This window comes from Euleptes europaea, chromosome 6 (genome assembly GCF_029931775.1).
Source record: "Euleptes europaea isolate rEulEur1 chromosome 6, rEulEur1.hap1, whole genome shotgun sequence".
Taxonomy (NCBI): Eukaryota; Metazoa; Chordata; class Lepidosauria; order Squamata; family Sphaerodactylidae; genus Euleptes; species Euleptes europaea.
This window is the reverse complement of record NC_079317.1, coordinates 84,122,572-84,137,924: the sequence shown is the minus strand read 5'-3', so window position 1 is coordinate 84,137,924 and position 15,353 is coordinate 84,122,572. Positions and strand designations below refer to the sequence as shown.

Sequence of the window (15,353 nt, the reverse complement as noted above, 5' to 3'; positions counted from 1 at the left end):
CATACTTCCTACTTCTCAAATATTCAAGAGATAAAAATAGGCAAAAGAGCTGGTGGTGCAACGAAGAAGAATACATATTGTTCTGGTAAGACACTTCCCTATGCGTTTAGCGCAGAGTTTCTTCAGGGGAATCTACTAGTCTAGTTCACAGCCAGAATTCAAGATCACCAATGGTATCTATGACTGGATTGGCCCTTCTCTTTTCTCATCAAATATTTAAACAAATCTTCTCAAACATCTGCCTGCACTCAAGAATACTATTTCCAACTGATGTTTCAGTACAATTTATTATTCCTTGGAACACAGAATCATAGAATAGAATAATAGAATCATGGAAGGGACCAGCCAGGGTCATCTAGTCCAACCCCCTGCACAATGCAGGAAATTCACAACTACCTCCCCCCACCCAACCCCAGTGACCCCTATTCCACGCCCAGATGGAAAACAAACAAACAAACAAAGTCCAAGATCCCTGGCCAATATGGCCTGGAGGAAAATTGCAGGCATGATAACTACATCACATACCAGCTCAGTTAAAGGTTCTTACAAGGTGCCAAACGAGATCAGAGGTAGAATGTAGAAAGATTAACTAAAACAATAATAGAGGTGTGTTGATATTCACACTCACATTCAATAGGCTGGTAATGGCATCAGGTTGCACTTTGTTTATGTTGTCATAACATGGCCAGACAATTTTTCTTTTACTTTGGGATATATCCACCTGATCACAGTCATCCAAGGTGCTACATTTTGAAGTTACCATTTCCCAGTCATAGGAAGGACCGGTGGCTAAGGTTTCCTCTGTGTAGTAACTCCACCTTTTAAGACTGGACATGTTCACATTTGGTTTTAATGCCTGTGAAAAAAGAAAAAAACCCCTGCAAATTAAAAATGTATGGGGGCTATCCAGTGTCACTGTTCCCTCCTCTCCCTAAGACCTAATACTTAGGTTATTTTCTTGAATTTAAGGTATCATAAATTATTATTATTATTATGGCTGTCTAGTCACAGCTGACTTATGGCGACCCTGCAGGGTTTTCAAGGCAAGAGACGTACAGAGATGGTTTGCTACTGCCTTCCTCTGTGATACACTCCTGGTATTTCTTGGAGGTCCCCCATCCAAATACTAGCCAGAGTCAAGGCTGAGAGAGTGTGACTGGCCTAAAGTCACTCAGCAAGTTTCCATGGCAGAGTGGGGCTTCGAACCTGGGTTTCCCAGATCCTAGTCTGATACCTTAACCACTACACCGCGCAGGCTCTCTATCATACATTTCATACATTGCAACTGAAAACATGCCTTAACTCTTCTGGAATTTTTGTACCGTTTTGCAAACAGCCTGATGGAAAATGCAAAGCCCAGTTTAATATTTAATTACATCCCATACTACAGTACAATCACTCAGTTTTACTTTTTTATGTTGACAAGATGGTAATATACTTTGGATATTTCAGATCTAACCATACAATTTGTATTTTTCTTCTCAATTTCATTTATCTAGCATTCTTCAGATTCCTCATACATCTAGAAGTCCATGGTCAGAAGGCACTTTTACAATAATGCAACATGCGTCCCATGAAAAACTGATAAACTCAATACATTTTATATTCAGAAACCCAATGAATATATAATATATCGTATTTTTCGCTCCATAAGACACACTTTTTTCCTCCTCAAAAGTGAGGGGAAATGTCAGTGCGTCTTATGGAGCGAATGCCGGCTGGGCGCGTGCACGTTGGGACGGCGCGAGCCAGCGTTCCCCGCCCCGACAGCCAGCTGGGAGGCGCCCAGCCGACTCTGTGCGGCCCCGCCCGCCTCCCAGCTGGCCGTCGGGGTGGGGAACACTGGCTCGCGCCGTCCCGACGTGCACGCGCCCAGCAGGCTCTGTGCACCCCGCCCGCCTCCCAGCTGGCCGTCGGGGCGGGGAACACCGGCTCGCGCCATCCGGACGCACATGTGCCCAGGCGGCTCTGCGCGCCCCGCCAGCTGGGAGGCGGGCGGGGCGCACAGAGCCGGCTAGGCGCGTGCGCGTCGGGACGGCGCGAGCCGGCGTTCCCCGCCCCGACGGCCAGCTGGGAGGCGGGCGGGGCCACACAGAGCTGGCTGGGCGCGTGCGCTGGCTCGCTCTGTGCGGCCCCGCCCGCCTCCCAGCTGGCCGTCGGGGCAGGGAACGCTGGCTAGCGCCGTCCCAACGCACACGCGCCCAGCCAGCATTCGCTCCATAAGACAAGTTTTTAGAGGAGGAAAACAAGGTTTTTTCTTGTTTTCCTCCTCTAAAAACTAGGTGCGTCTTATGGAAAGGTGCATCCTATGGAGCGAAAAATACAGTATATTAAACCATCTTTTTACAGCTAGGAGCCACTAATATAGGATTCTCTGATGTGGGGCAGAATCAGTAGGGATCCAATGAGATCTACTTGTGGGTGGACCTCATGGAACAGAACTTTCCTGCTTCCTCTTCTTGCTGAGACTTCTGAAATTTAGTTTTTTTGGGGGGGGCAGCGAACAATGCAATAAGCTGCTTTGGGCCCTGATTAGGGAGAAAAGTGGGATATATATTTTTTAAATGCTTATTACCATGGCACAAGTGGCCCTGCAGTGCAAGCAACTGCTTTTTTTTTAATAATAATTTTATTGGTTTATAATACAAATTTTCCATGATAATAAACAACAATAAAGGTAATATTAAATTCAAAATTCTAACTCAATGTTGTTATAGTTTCTTAAATTCATAACAAAAAAAAACAATTAAAGGAAAATTTATGACTTCCCCATCACCTCTGTCCGCCTCTTAATAAAGTATTCATCCCATCGTAATTGGTCTGATCTTAACTATTCATAAACTCATTTAACTTTCATAAAACATCTTCTATTTATATAAATGATTATAAATCTTAATATTAATTGTATCCTCTAGATCAGATTAATAAGTATTCTTCCATTTTCCCCAGTTTTAATTCATATTCACAATATTTCATCCAATCCTCCCATCCTGCAGTGCAAGCAACTGCTGTGCAGGAGCAAAGCTGATTAGCACAGCGCTTGAGATGAATTGTGGCAGAAAACATCAATGTGACCTGATCGATCTGTTGCCATGCACTGTGACCAAAGGGAACTCGGTTGAGGCAAGTCTACCTGGCACTTGTGTTTGTGTCAGAACTCTCAGTATCCCTAGTCTTCATCACAGACCTGACAGCTGTGGCTTTTCCAGCAGGGACATCGGGATTAAGTCCCTTCAATAGCAGGGGAAACTGCTTGTCCCCTTCTACCAGTGCTATTAGTTCTTTTTAGTGCACAGCTGCTGGAATATAGAGAGCACTGAGCTGCCCAAGTTAGACATTCAGTTTGTTAACAAGTTTTTTAAAAATAGGTGCTTTAATAGGAAAAGGCATTCTCTCCATCACTTATTGGGCAAAAGATGTGTGTGTGTTATGCTGCCAAAGCAAAGCTGCTTCCTATTTCTAATTAAAAAGAAAAAGAACAATTAGTTCAATGTACCTGAAGGTGCTGTGGGCTTGTGTGTGTGTGTGTGTGTGTGTGTGTGTGTGTGTGTGTGTTTGAACTGTGCCTTTCCTAACCACCTGGCAAACTGCTTCTGGAATAGAGGGGACTTTCAAGATCAACTTTGTGGTATGGCACAGGCTTATGGTTTAAGAAAGTCAAAATTCCACTAGGTGTGCCCACACCAGTGGATGTGTCTAAAGTAGCATTCTGGACTCAGTTTTCAAATGGAAAAAATTCCCAAATCAAAAAGAATTCTCAAATCAAAAAGAATTCCTGCCTTGACCTGTAAATATTTTGTTCATCCGGAAGTTAACACAATGAATGTTTCAAATGGGTTAAGTTCAGTTCCACTAATGTCAAGCTTCTATTAGGGGCCAGGATTCCAAAGGTCCCCTTTCATACCTCTGTTTCAGTTGGTGCATAGAGATAATTGAAGAAAACAGGACTCCTTTTATGTATTTTATCAATGCAGTCCCACATGCAAATTCCTTTCTTGCTATGCTTTTCCCCTTTATCCTCAAAGAGGGTCCCTACATTAAAAAAAGACAAGGAAAGAAAAAGTTGTTTGAAAGACTTGATCCCAGCAAGAAACCAAGTTGCCTTAAGGGCCCTGTGAGTATAAATGAAAACAAAAAGGGAAGAAGAGAATTAGAATTTATAATATATAAAGAAAAATAATTTACATACCCGTTCAAGATATAACAAGTCTCCAACAAGCAAATAAATATAACCAGAAAGAATAGCAAGAATCAATATATGACAATGACATGGCTGTGCACATAAATTATTCAGAAGCATTATTTAATTAGCTCTTTAGTTCATTATGAAATAAGAAATATCTTGTTCTGAAACCACCCCCACCCCCCAAATCCCCAGGGGCAGGGCTAACTTTAGTCTGCTCCCTAAGCCCTTTTGCCTCAGGAATGCCCATTTTTGCCAGCGTGAACATGTGCCTGCAAAAATGGTGGCGTAGCCCCATGAAATTGCACAGAGCAATTTCACAGGGCTTGGGGGATTTTCATTTTTGGCTTGCTGCCCTCGCTGCAGCAAACTTCTCAGGAGACAGCGCACTTGTGCCGTCCCCGGCTGCCAAAGAAGTACCCCACCCTTAGGATTGCTCTGTAAGCCTATTAATCAGTTGACCTATGATATGAAGATCACATGCTGATTTGAGTCCTGAAGCACCACAGAGACCAACAAGAGTTTCAGGGTGTAAGGTTTTCAGAGTCAAAGTTCCCTGCAGTAGTGATTCACAACCCCCCTCCATGCAGCTCATGAATATCTGAGAGGCAGTGGGGGATCTGTGTGTGTCTGAAGGCGCTTTGATCGCCCCTTCCCATCCATCATGCAGGGTAGTTAGGGGCTTTTTAACTTTTCTGAAACCTGAGGTATAGATATTAGCTTCGACCATGCATTCTTAGTCAACTTGACAAGAGCTGACAACATGAGCAAAGAGACTGGTGCCTGCGAGTGGGCTGTATTGCAGAACAGCCACCACGGAGTTTAGCTGCCATTCTGTTGATTTGGTCAGAGTAAAACTTCAGATCCTTAATAAGAGAAAGAGATTAGAAGAGAAAAAGAAAGAGAGTAGAAGGGAAAACTTTATCTTTCAGAATCTGAAGTGGACTCTTCTTGGAGCTTTGGTGAAGAATCCTTTCAACTCATGATGTGGTACTGGTACTGAAGGTACTTCGTGTTGGGACCACATTAGCTGAAGCAGATGGAGTCTGAGTTGAGGCCAACACTTAAAAAGGTTGCTTCAGCAAAAATACCTAATGCCCACTACTGTTCAGTCAGTGGATGAACTTGCAATCAGTGGCATAAGGACAGTGAAGCCAAAGAATGCCAAGATGGTACTGGCTGAGTAGGTGGAAGAATGCATCCTTGATTAGACTGTTCCTGAGACATCTGCATCTAAGAACACTGATGATGTGGCCTATTTTGAGTCCCAGTAGTATCTAAAGCAGGGGTGGGGAATGTCAGGCCCAGGGGCTGTTTAAGGCCCACAAAATCATTTGGTCTGGCCCTTCGTGGGTCCTGGCAGATCTCTAGCTCAAAAGGATCTAAGACTGGCAATTCGCCCCCTCCCGCAGACAGGAATAGCCTCTATTCAAGGTGGATGTGAGTTTGTTTTGCTGAGAAAAGGAACCTTTCCCCCCCTTGCAGAAGAGTCATTAGCTATGGAGCTGCTAGGACCGCCCAAGAAACTGTGTTAACCTCTTCCCACCCGGGCCATGGAGAAACTTATTCCCTCTGTACTACAAGAGGGCTGGGGGCAGAAGTGGCGACAATGGAGGGGTTAAAGGGGGCAGGGACAGAATGCAGTGTGGGGGGGAGTTCTTAGCCAGTGTGTTCTCATTTCATCCCTGCAGGCGGAGGTAGCAGGAGCCGGCTGTAGAATCCGGCCCCGACCATGTGGAGCAGGAGCAACTTCGGCGTGCAGCTGGACGGCTACACCTGGCTGGTGCAACAGACCAGCCGGGGGGGGGGTCATCTGGGGCAGCTGCCTGCTTGGGTCTTGGTCGGCTAATTTTAAAGTTGATAATTTTGTATGGCCCGCGAATGATGTTATAAATATCCAAATGGCCCTTGGTGGAAAAAAGGTTCCCCACCCCTGGTCTAAAGGATGTCAGATAGAGTATGAAAATAGTAGCAATTGCAGTTGTGATCACATATTATAGACTCTTGAGCTCACAATCAATGACCAATATCATCTGAAACTAGGAATGAGAGCAATAAAACATTATTGAAGAATGAGATAATGACCTAGATGCCTCTTTGAGAAGATGAAGATGACTTCTCTCAACTATTGTGTTGGAAGAAATGGAGCCGATAAATGCCATTGGAATCCAGGAAATGGCAGCTGACCCTCAGATATGGATGGTATCAGTACCAGAGAGCTATGAGATGAAAGGCAAACTGGCAGCATTTCCCATATTAGTTCAGTTTCAAATACTGTATTGACCTCAAGTATGATGGAAACTGAGGCAGAAAAAAGGAACAGATGGTTTAGGGTACTAAGATCCTTTTCCCCCCTTGGAGATGGAGCTAGAGATCATGGTTGTGTTTTGATTACTTCTGAGCCAACTGCTGCATCCTTTCTCCAGGGTGAGATTTTAAGGCCAGTACATCAGCCAATACCCTTTTATGAAGTTGGTACCGGAACTGTCTGAGGGGTAACCATTTTAAAAAGTGCTCTCGGCAGTCTGTGAGATCATCAGCGCCTTCTCCCATAGGATCGCCTGAAGCTTGGTAGAGTTGAGATAGTATTCAGAGCTTTAATGTTGTTTGACCAAGCAGACCAGTCAGCGATTATGGTTGTCTGTTGAAGGTTCATTTGCCTTGGACTTCAGACACTTTTGAAAAGTGGTCTTTTGCATCTCAGAAAAAAATCTACCTATAGCCAACTATCCTGTACTATATTAATATTGTATTTACTCAAAAGGAAGATGACCCTGAATTTAAGATGACCCCCTTAAAATAAAAGGTTATATATAAAAGCAGATTACCCTGAATTTAAAACAGCCCCTCCCCAAAAGGCAGCAGTATAAACAAAGTTTTTAAATTAAATAGTAATTAATATACAATAAGCAGTATAGACTAGAGAAGAAAATAATTACTCATACTTTTTTTACTGCTTGGCAATGTAACTGCGCACAAGTAATATTTGTGCAAATCCAGTGTTAATAATAGTCAATACGTTAAAATAAAATAGCAAATAAATCAGCATCAGTCTCAGCCACATACCATGTTCTAGTCTTTCATAGTCTGAGTCCAGAAGGAATGTTTTAAATCGATTAGAAACATAGTGAAATGCTAAGAACTTCAGATAATACTGATTGAACTCAAACTCTGTTGGATACTGATTATGAATCTGAAAGATACACAGAGGATAGAAAAGATAGTTACAATTCAAAAGTTTCACAAGGCAAACTGAACCATATATTACTAAATATTTACTTTTTATATTCTGCCTCTCCACACCACACACACACACATACAAGGAGACTCAGAACTTAATAAACAACAAGTGTCAAACAGAATAAATCAGAATATAAAAATATCAGCATGCCCAGGATTAAAAAGATGACTCCAAGTAGATTAAAAGTAGAGTAATGATGTTAAAATGGGGGGGGGGTTTCAGGCTGCAGCGGGAGGGGGTGGCAGGAAAATCACATTCTATGGGCAGAAATCCTTCAGCCCATGGAAATGCTGCACTATATCCAAACCAATGCTATAAGTTAAAAAACACCTGATGTCTAGCTCAATACCATGTTCACGATAATTCTGCATTCAGAAAAGCTTTTCCAACAGCATACTGATTTTGTTTATTGGAGACTGCTACATATTATATAATTATGAAGCCATTAACTACCTAGGGAGTCCTGAAGAATCAAGTGGTAGGATAGAAAATGGAAAAAGCACTAAAAGAAGAATGTAGGCCTTTTTTGAAAATATTTGCAATCTTTGTAAGCTTTCCCAGCTTTACTTTTGGTTTATTAGAGTGATGAAAATTTTGCACCACAGTTGCCAGCTGGAATTGTGCTATGCCAACTGGGACAACGCAGTAGTATTGTTTTACTTGGCCAAAAGGTACATTAATAGTCAAGAGTTAGAATAAATTGTTACAATATTTGTCATGATTCAGAAAAGAAATCTTTTATTTTCAAGGCCACAGTGTTTCTTAGTCCCAGAAAAAAATTGAATTTAGATGGTTGCATATAATTTGTTCTTTTGTTACACAGTATTATGTAGACTTGAATATCCAGATTAAAATGTTGCTAGTTTATAAAGAATTGAGCAGAGCACACTGTAAAACATAAGAGAAAAATAATTAAAATCTAAATATTGTCGAAGGCTTTCACGGTCAAAGTTCATTGGTTCTTGTAGGTTATCCGGGCTGTGTGACCGTGGTCTTGGTATTTTCTTTCCTGACGTTTCGCCAGCAGCTGTGGCAGGCATCTTCAGAGGAGTAACACTGAAGGACAGTGTCTCTCAGTGTCAAGTGTGTAGGAAGAATAATATATAGTCAGAAAGGGGTTGGGTTTGAGCTGAATCATTGTCCTGCAAAAAGTAATGTGCTAATATGAAAACCTCCAGACTAACAAAGACTACAGTCCACAATAGCCATGCAGATTAGCTTTGGATTTCACACATTAACAGATCACTTCAGGATACAATGGTTCCATATTAACATGCCACACCCTCATTAGCACATTATCTTGATACTTACAGGACAATGATTAGCACATTACCTTTGATACTTTTTGCAGGACAATGATTCAGCTCAAACCCAACCCCTTTCTGACTATATATTATTCTTCCTACACACTTGACACTGGGAGACACTGTCCTTCAGTGTTACTCCTCTGAAGATGCCTGCCACAGCTGCTGGCGAAACGTCAGGAAAGAAAATACCAAGACCACGGTCACACAGCCCGGATAACCTACAAGAACCAATTAAAATCTAAATTTAGCAGGTGTGAGTTTTACAATCAGCTACTGGGGAAGAGCTGCGGACAAGTATGAATAGTGCTATTTTTAATGACGCAACTAAAGCCGAAAGGATTTTCAATTCTTGATGTGAATGGACCCAAAAGGGAAGTCCACAGCTGTTGGACACATATAATAGGTACATGGAACATGAGAAGTAGGAATCAAGGTAAACTTGAAATCATAAAATGAGAAATGGAATGTTTAATTCTAGGAGCAAGTGAACTAAAGTGGACTGGGTTATGACATTGTCAGTCAGAAAATTGCAGTTTTTTACTCTGGAAATGGCAAATGCAGAAGAAACAAAGTTGCTCTAATAGTGTGGCGAGATGTAGCACAAGCAATTAGGGGCTATAAAACAAATAATATCAATCCTACTTCATGGAAAGCCTATCAACTTAACCATCATTCACGTTTATGCCCCAACTATGGATGCTGAAGGCAAAGACAATTGGCAAAGGTGTCCGACAAGGATGAATTTTTATCTCCCTATCTGTTCAATCTATATGCAGAATGTATCAGGAAAGCTGGATTAAATTTAGATGAAAGTCGGATGCAACTCCATTGATTGCATTCCATTGATTGCAATTCCATCTTTTGAAGTGCTTGTTTAGGATGTGGATGGCGGTTGGAAGAACTGAACTCTATTAGTACCATTACTACCTCATGGATTAATTTCAGAAGGTGGTGCTGGAAGACTTTGCTTAGGCTCATGGTATTAGTGCTGGGGTCCCAGAAAGTTCCATTATGTGTCTTATAATGTTTGACATCTACATTGACATTGCAGTGTAAGATCATTTGAGGTGAGAAGCTATCCAAGTGCTGATGATACCCAACTCTATTTGAACTTTACAAATGACTCGGGTGGAGCTAGTGTGGTTGTAAAAGTCTTGGACAGATGCCTAGAATCTGTTATGGGTTTATGAAAGGTGAATGATCTGAAGTTCAGTCCAGAAAAGGCAGAAGTGCAATTGTTCATGGAGGTGGTGATCAAACTCGCCGGGGGGTTGTACTCTTTGTTATGGATCCAGTTAACAGCTTAGGGGTGTTCTTAGATCCAGCCTTTACTTTGGAGGTCCAGGTAACCTCTGTGTTTTACCAGTTTAGGCTGCCACAGTGACTATGAAATGAGGTAGTCTGGCCACAATTATCCATGCTCTGGTGACTCCTAGAAATGTGCTGCACGTGGAGCTGTCTTCTGGACCCACTGCAGTTTTCAGTGTGTTTATTGACTGCAACGGGTTCACTTGCTTATAGTTTGTACAATTCAAAGTACTGGTTTTAACCTTTAAATTACTTGGGACTAAGTACCCATGCTCCCATACGAGCCTACCCGTCATCCAAGATTATTCTTGAAGCCCCTGATCTAGGTACCCCTGTCAGCAGCAATTAAGCAGGTGGCAACCAAGAATAAAGCCCCCCATATAAAATGTACTGAAAACAATACAGTGTTTCATATTTCCCCTTTAAGAACTGATACTTGCAGTCATGAATAACACATGTATTGGCAGTAGTTTCAATAACTTTCTATTGAAATTATTGAGTTGTCTCACTGATTTCTTGATGTACATCTAAAATTTTCTGGATTGTACCCAATACCTGTGCCTAATCTACACATCAAACATTGTTGATTCATTGACAAGGGTTTATGCAAACTATAAAATTAACCAACATACTAAATAGACATAATCTGATGCATAAAGCAAGGGGAGCTTCCTGGTATGACATCATCAAATTCCCCACAATTCTGCCCTCCCTAGAAACAATTACAAGATTTACCAGATGTTGCTGTTGTGAAAGAATGATCACTTTAATAATTCAGCTGACACCTGGAGATACTGGCACAAACAATGGTTTTTTAAAAGATGATGCAGTTCTAATTTAAGAATTGCTGTTTCATATGTTCTTTCTGGTTGAAACAAGGACAAACATTTTCCAGCAGCTTTCTTGTTTTACTCATGTCAGCAATGGCAATCTGAAACTTCCACTTATTTCTCCTGATTAGGTTACAGTCATTTATTTGTTTTATTTCATTTATTGCCCACCTTTCTTGCTGAGACTGAAGGCAGATTACAAAATATGAAAAACAATTCAATCCAACAACACAATACATCCAATAAATAATGCATTAGGACTAGGAATGCAGAATTAGGAAACAAATCAAACAAACAAAAACAACAGCAACAAACCTGCCTAAGGCATGGGCAAACCATAATGCAGAAAATGGATTACAAAGGGAGAAGGCAGTAAAGTAAGGTGATACATAAAATCAAAGCTGCAATATACCGTATATACTCGTGTATAAGCCGAGTTTTTCAGCCCAAAAAAAGGGCTGAAAAAGCCGGCCTCGGCTTATACACGGGTCAATACGGTAGAAGGGAGAAGGAGGGAGGAGGGAGGGAGGGGGGAGGAGGGAGGAGGGAGGGGGGGAGGAGGGAGGAGGGAACTTACCTCTGCTGCCGAGCCACCGCCATTTTCTCCCGCCGGGAGGGGTCTTGGGAAGCCTCTCTGCAGCCGCAGAGAAGCTGCCCTGGCCCCCCCCGGCCCTTGCCGCCATTTTCTCCTGCCGGGAGGGGTCTTGGGCAGCCTCTCTGCAGCCGCAGAGAAGCTGCCCTGGCCCCCCCCCTGGCCCCCGCCGCCATTTTCTCCCGCCGGGAGGGGTCTTGGGCAGCCTCTCTGCAGCCGCAGAGAAGCTGCCCTGGCCCCCCCCCAGGCCCCCGCCGCCATTTTCTCCCGCCGGGAGGGGCCCTGGGAGGCCCCTGCCCGTCGCGCCGCTACCGCCCACGCGCCTGGGCGCCTTTCGCTACCGGCTGGAGGGGCCTCCTGCCAGCCCAGGAAGGACGCGCCGCCGCTTCGCCGCCTCTCCAGGTAAGTAGTGGGTTCAGGGGCTTTTCCCCCTCCCCCCCCTTGGATGGCACTGGGGTCGGGGTGGGTCGGGAGGGCCTGGGAGGCGGCGGGAGGGCGACCTGGGGCAGGGGCCCTGCGCTCTAAAATGGCGGCCGCCATTTTAGAGCGCAGCATTGCGGGTAAAGGAAATTTCTTATTGCCCCTCGGCTTATATGCGGGTCAATAAGAAATTCCCTTTTCTGGCCTCTAATTTGGGGGGTCGGCTTATACTCGGGTCGGCTTATACCCGAGTATATACGGTACTACAATCCTATCCCTTTATAAAAACATTCTCCTGAGCTGTTTCATTATATTACAGTTCTAACTCCTTTATAAAAATGCCTTCCTGAACATTTCTGTTTTGCACATTCTGCAAAATGTTAGCCTTGGCCTTCCTGATCTCCACAGGCAGGCCACTCCACAAGTTGGAAGCCACAACAGATAATGTATGTGTACAGACTGTTGCTGATCTTGCCCATTTGCAGGCTTTGCTCTCAGAAGGCTTTGCTCATCTGAGCAAAGCTCACACAGTGGAGCATAGTAGAAGACGTGGTCCTGCAGGTATCTGGGTCCAAGGCCATTACGGGCTTTGTGGGTGATGACCAGTACCTTGAATTGAACCCAGTAACTGATCAGCAACCAATGCACTGACTGCAGAATGGGTGTGATGTGCGTGCTCCACCTAGTTCCTGATAACAACTAAGTTGTAGCATTCCATACCAACTGGAGTTTCTTAGTTGACTTAACTAGCAGACCCATGTAGAGTGCACTGATCTAGCCTCAAGGTTATAGTGACATGGATCCACGTTGCCAGATCAACTAAGTCAAGGTAGGGTGTCACTGTCCGGACTAAATGAAAATAGACGAAAGCATTTTTTGCAGTTGCATTAACTTTCTTCTCCAGTAATAATACTGGGTCCATAACTGCTAGGTCTTTAATTGAGTCAACAATTGTCAGTTGGACCCCATCAGATGTGGTACGCACAACGTCCTTGAAGACGTTGTCTTTCCCAACCAGCATCACTTCCATCTTGTCAGCATTCAGTTTCAACTGGTTCATTCTTAGCCATTTAACCATAGCAGTCAGGCAATGGCTCGGGACTTCTACAGGATCACCAGACGATTTGGATAAGAGTGTTAGGCTGTCCTTGACCAGGGCTAGGGCTTTCTTGGCCCTGGCCCTGACCTGGTGGAACTCCCTTTCTGATGAGACCAGGGCCCTGCAGGATCTCAAAGCTTTCCGCAGAGCCTGTAAAACGGAGCTTTTCCACCAAGCCTATGGTTGAGGTCAGCCACAGTTTTCCATCAACGCTGGCCTCCATATCCCCTCACCCTTTGTTTTAAATCAACTATCAAATTGATGTGTGGGGGTGCTGACTATTCCACAGGCCTTGCAGTGGCTTCTATACAACATGGTGCGCCATTTGCTAAGTTTTATTAAATTATTATGGATGTTTATGGGGCTGGAAACTATTAATTTTATTATTGATTTTATGTGAAATCGTTTTATGGTACTTATGTATTTGATATACGAAATTGTGTTATGAGCTGCCCTGAGCCCAGCCTTGGCTGTGGGAAAGCGGGGTATAAAATGAAATAAATAAATAAATAAATCCCCCCATAGAGCTGGATATTGTGCGCATATTGATGACAACCTACCCCAAAGACATGAATGCTTTCTCCTAAGGGATTAACGTAGAGATTAAATAGCATACAAAGTGCATACAAAGTTCTTGGATGCTTAGTTTATCCAGCTGCCTCTATTTGTGCTCAACAATAACACTTTGTTACATCTTCTTGCATGCACAGTCTACTTCAGGGAAGAGGAAAAGATGTCTCCCTTTTTTGCTAGGGTACAGAGAAGATAAGAAACTGGAACTTTCGTCTCATTTTTATCCTACCAAGAGTTTATATATCCTAGGGACATAAAAGATATTTCAGTTTCTCCAACTTCGGCCTTTGCTCTTGGAAACTGACGGTTTTGCATCAATATAACATTATAAAAAGCTTTTTCCTCGTACTTACCTGGTGCACACAGTCCAAGAACTGCAAAAAGACAGGAGCAAATCCACTCCCCTGACAATTGAGGGTCAAATTACTACGCTGGCTGAACTTGTGACCAAAGGAGAGCCATTCTTTTTCCACTAGCATTCTGAAACCTTCAAGCGTTCGATAGAAGGGATCGCTGAGTAACTGCACAAGGGAAACCACCTAGGCCGTAAGATGAAACTCATATATTAAGATCCGATACAGTGTATTTCAGACAGTTCAGTATACTTCATATATTATATCACCATGGGATTTACTAGTTGGAAAGCCAACACAAATTCAAAAGGTTGGATCCTACCAGCTTTTCTACTAGTGCAGAAGGGATGGGGGAGCAACTCATGCATTTCCCCTCTTCACTGAAGCTCCACCCCACTTGGCTTTTGTGCACAATGGCTCCACAATCCCTGTGCCTTCAGCACAAAAACATATATTTCAAAAGGTCAGTGAATTCTAGAGATGAAGCTTAGGTTTTCCTGAGCAGTATACAGAAAACCCTCAATTTAGTCTGAACAGTGTAGGGCCAGTGTGGGGTTACTATATGTCTACTTAGGTTACTATAGATTATTTAAGAGCAGGTCACAGCCCAGACAGCTGCTGCATTCTGTTGCAGAAAGATTGTTTTTGGAGTTCCAACATGTATTTGATTTTAGAGTACATAGGTATAGTCAATTAATCAAAGCACAATGTATCTCTTTAGTGGCCATTACTACACTCAAGCACATAACAATAGCCCACCTGTGTGGTGATATCCCAGCCATCTTCAAGACAAACCAAAACTGAAGAGCCATTCTCAAGCAGCTCTGATATAATCACCCCCAACTGCATTATCCTATGAAGCTGTAAGGAAGAAAAGGCTATTTGTTACTAAAATGAAATATAACCCTGAGGATAAAATGATGAACAGAATCAAACTATTCCAATACCCAAAGAACCACAGCCCATTAGATATCATCAACAAAAAGCTTGTTTTAGTATAAAGGGTATTGGATATACTTCCATTATTTAGAGTGCATCCCTCAGCTATTTGGCTAGAGTTTAGAGGCCACGTCTTTCCACAGAAAAAAAATGACTCTTTAAATTTTATGGACTGCCGAACAGGGGGCAATTCCTTTCTCCCCAGGGATTTCAGGAGTGTTTTGGCTCATTCTGGATATCCCCATACTAACCCCAATTTTGGCTCGGGTATATCCAAAGACACACCCCTATTAAGTGGTTACTTTCCCATTATTTGCATAATGCATCCTTAACCTGTTCAAGTCCAATAGATTTGATATCATGAATGCAGTGATAAGGACTGAGATATTACCTCTATAATAAATAGTATATCAAAATATACTGTGATAGTACATGATATAATCTAATAATACTTACTACACATGAAAACATAATTAAAATGATAGTAGATTCTCAGAGCATTAAAATA

General features: G+C 42.9%; 2 protein-coding genes across 2 annotated transcripts in view; one reads left to right on the top strand and one right to left on the bottom strand.

Annotated features, from left to right (window-relative positions):
* The window catches only part of SBF2 (SET binding factor 2), a 247,743-nt gene that overhangs the window by 17,007 nt on the left and 215,383 nt on the right, over positions 1 to 15,353 (bottom strand). Inside the window, exons 33-37 of the mRNA XM_056851939.1 lie at positions 14,666 to 14,767; positions 13,907 to 14,092; positions 7,250 to 7,376; positions 3,905 to 4,032; positions 629 to 856 (exon numbers count right to left, since the gene is read on the bottom strand). Coding sequence (XP_056707917.1) covers positions 629 to 856; positions 3,905 to 4,032; positions 7,250 to 7,376; positions 13,907 to 14,092; positions 14,666 to 14,767 — 771 coding nt within the window. The remainder of the gene's footprint in view (positions 1 to 628; positions 857 to 3,904; positions 4,033 to 7,249; positions 7,377 to 13,906; positions 14,093 to 14,665; positions 14,768 to 15,353) is intronic.
* Positions 1 to 15,353, top strand: part of SWAP70 (switching B cell complex subunit SWAP70) — a 309,546-nt gene that overhangs the window by 157,599 nt on the left and 136,594 nt on the right. The gene's annotated exons all lie outside the window — the stretch shown is intronic.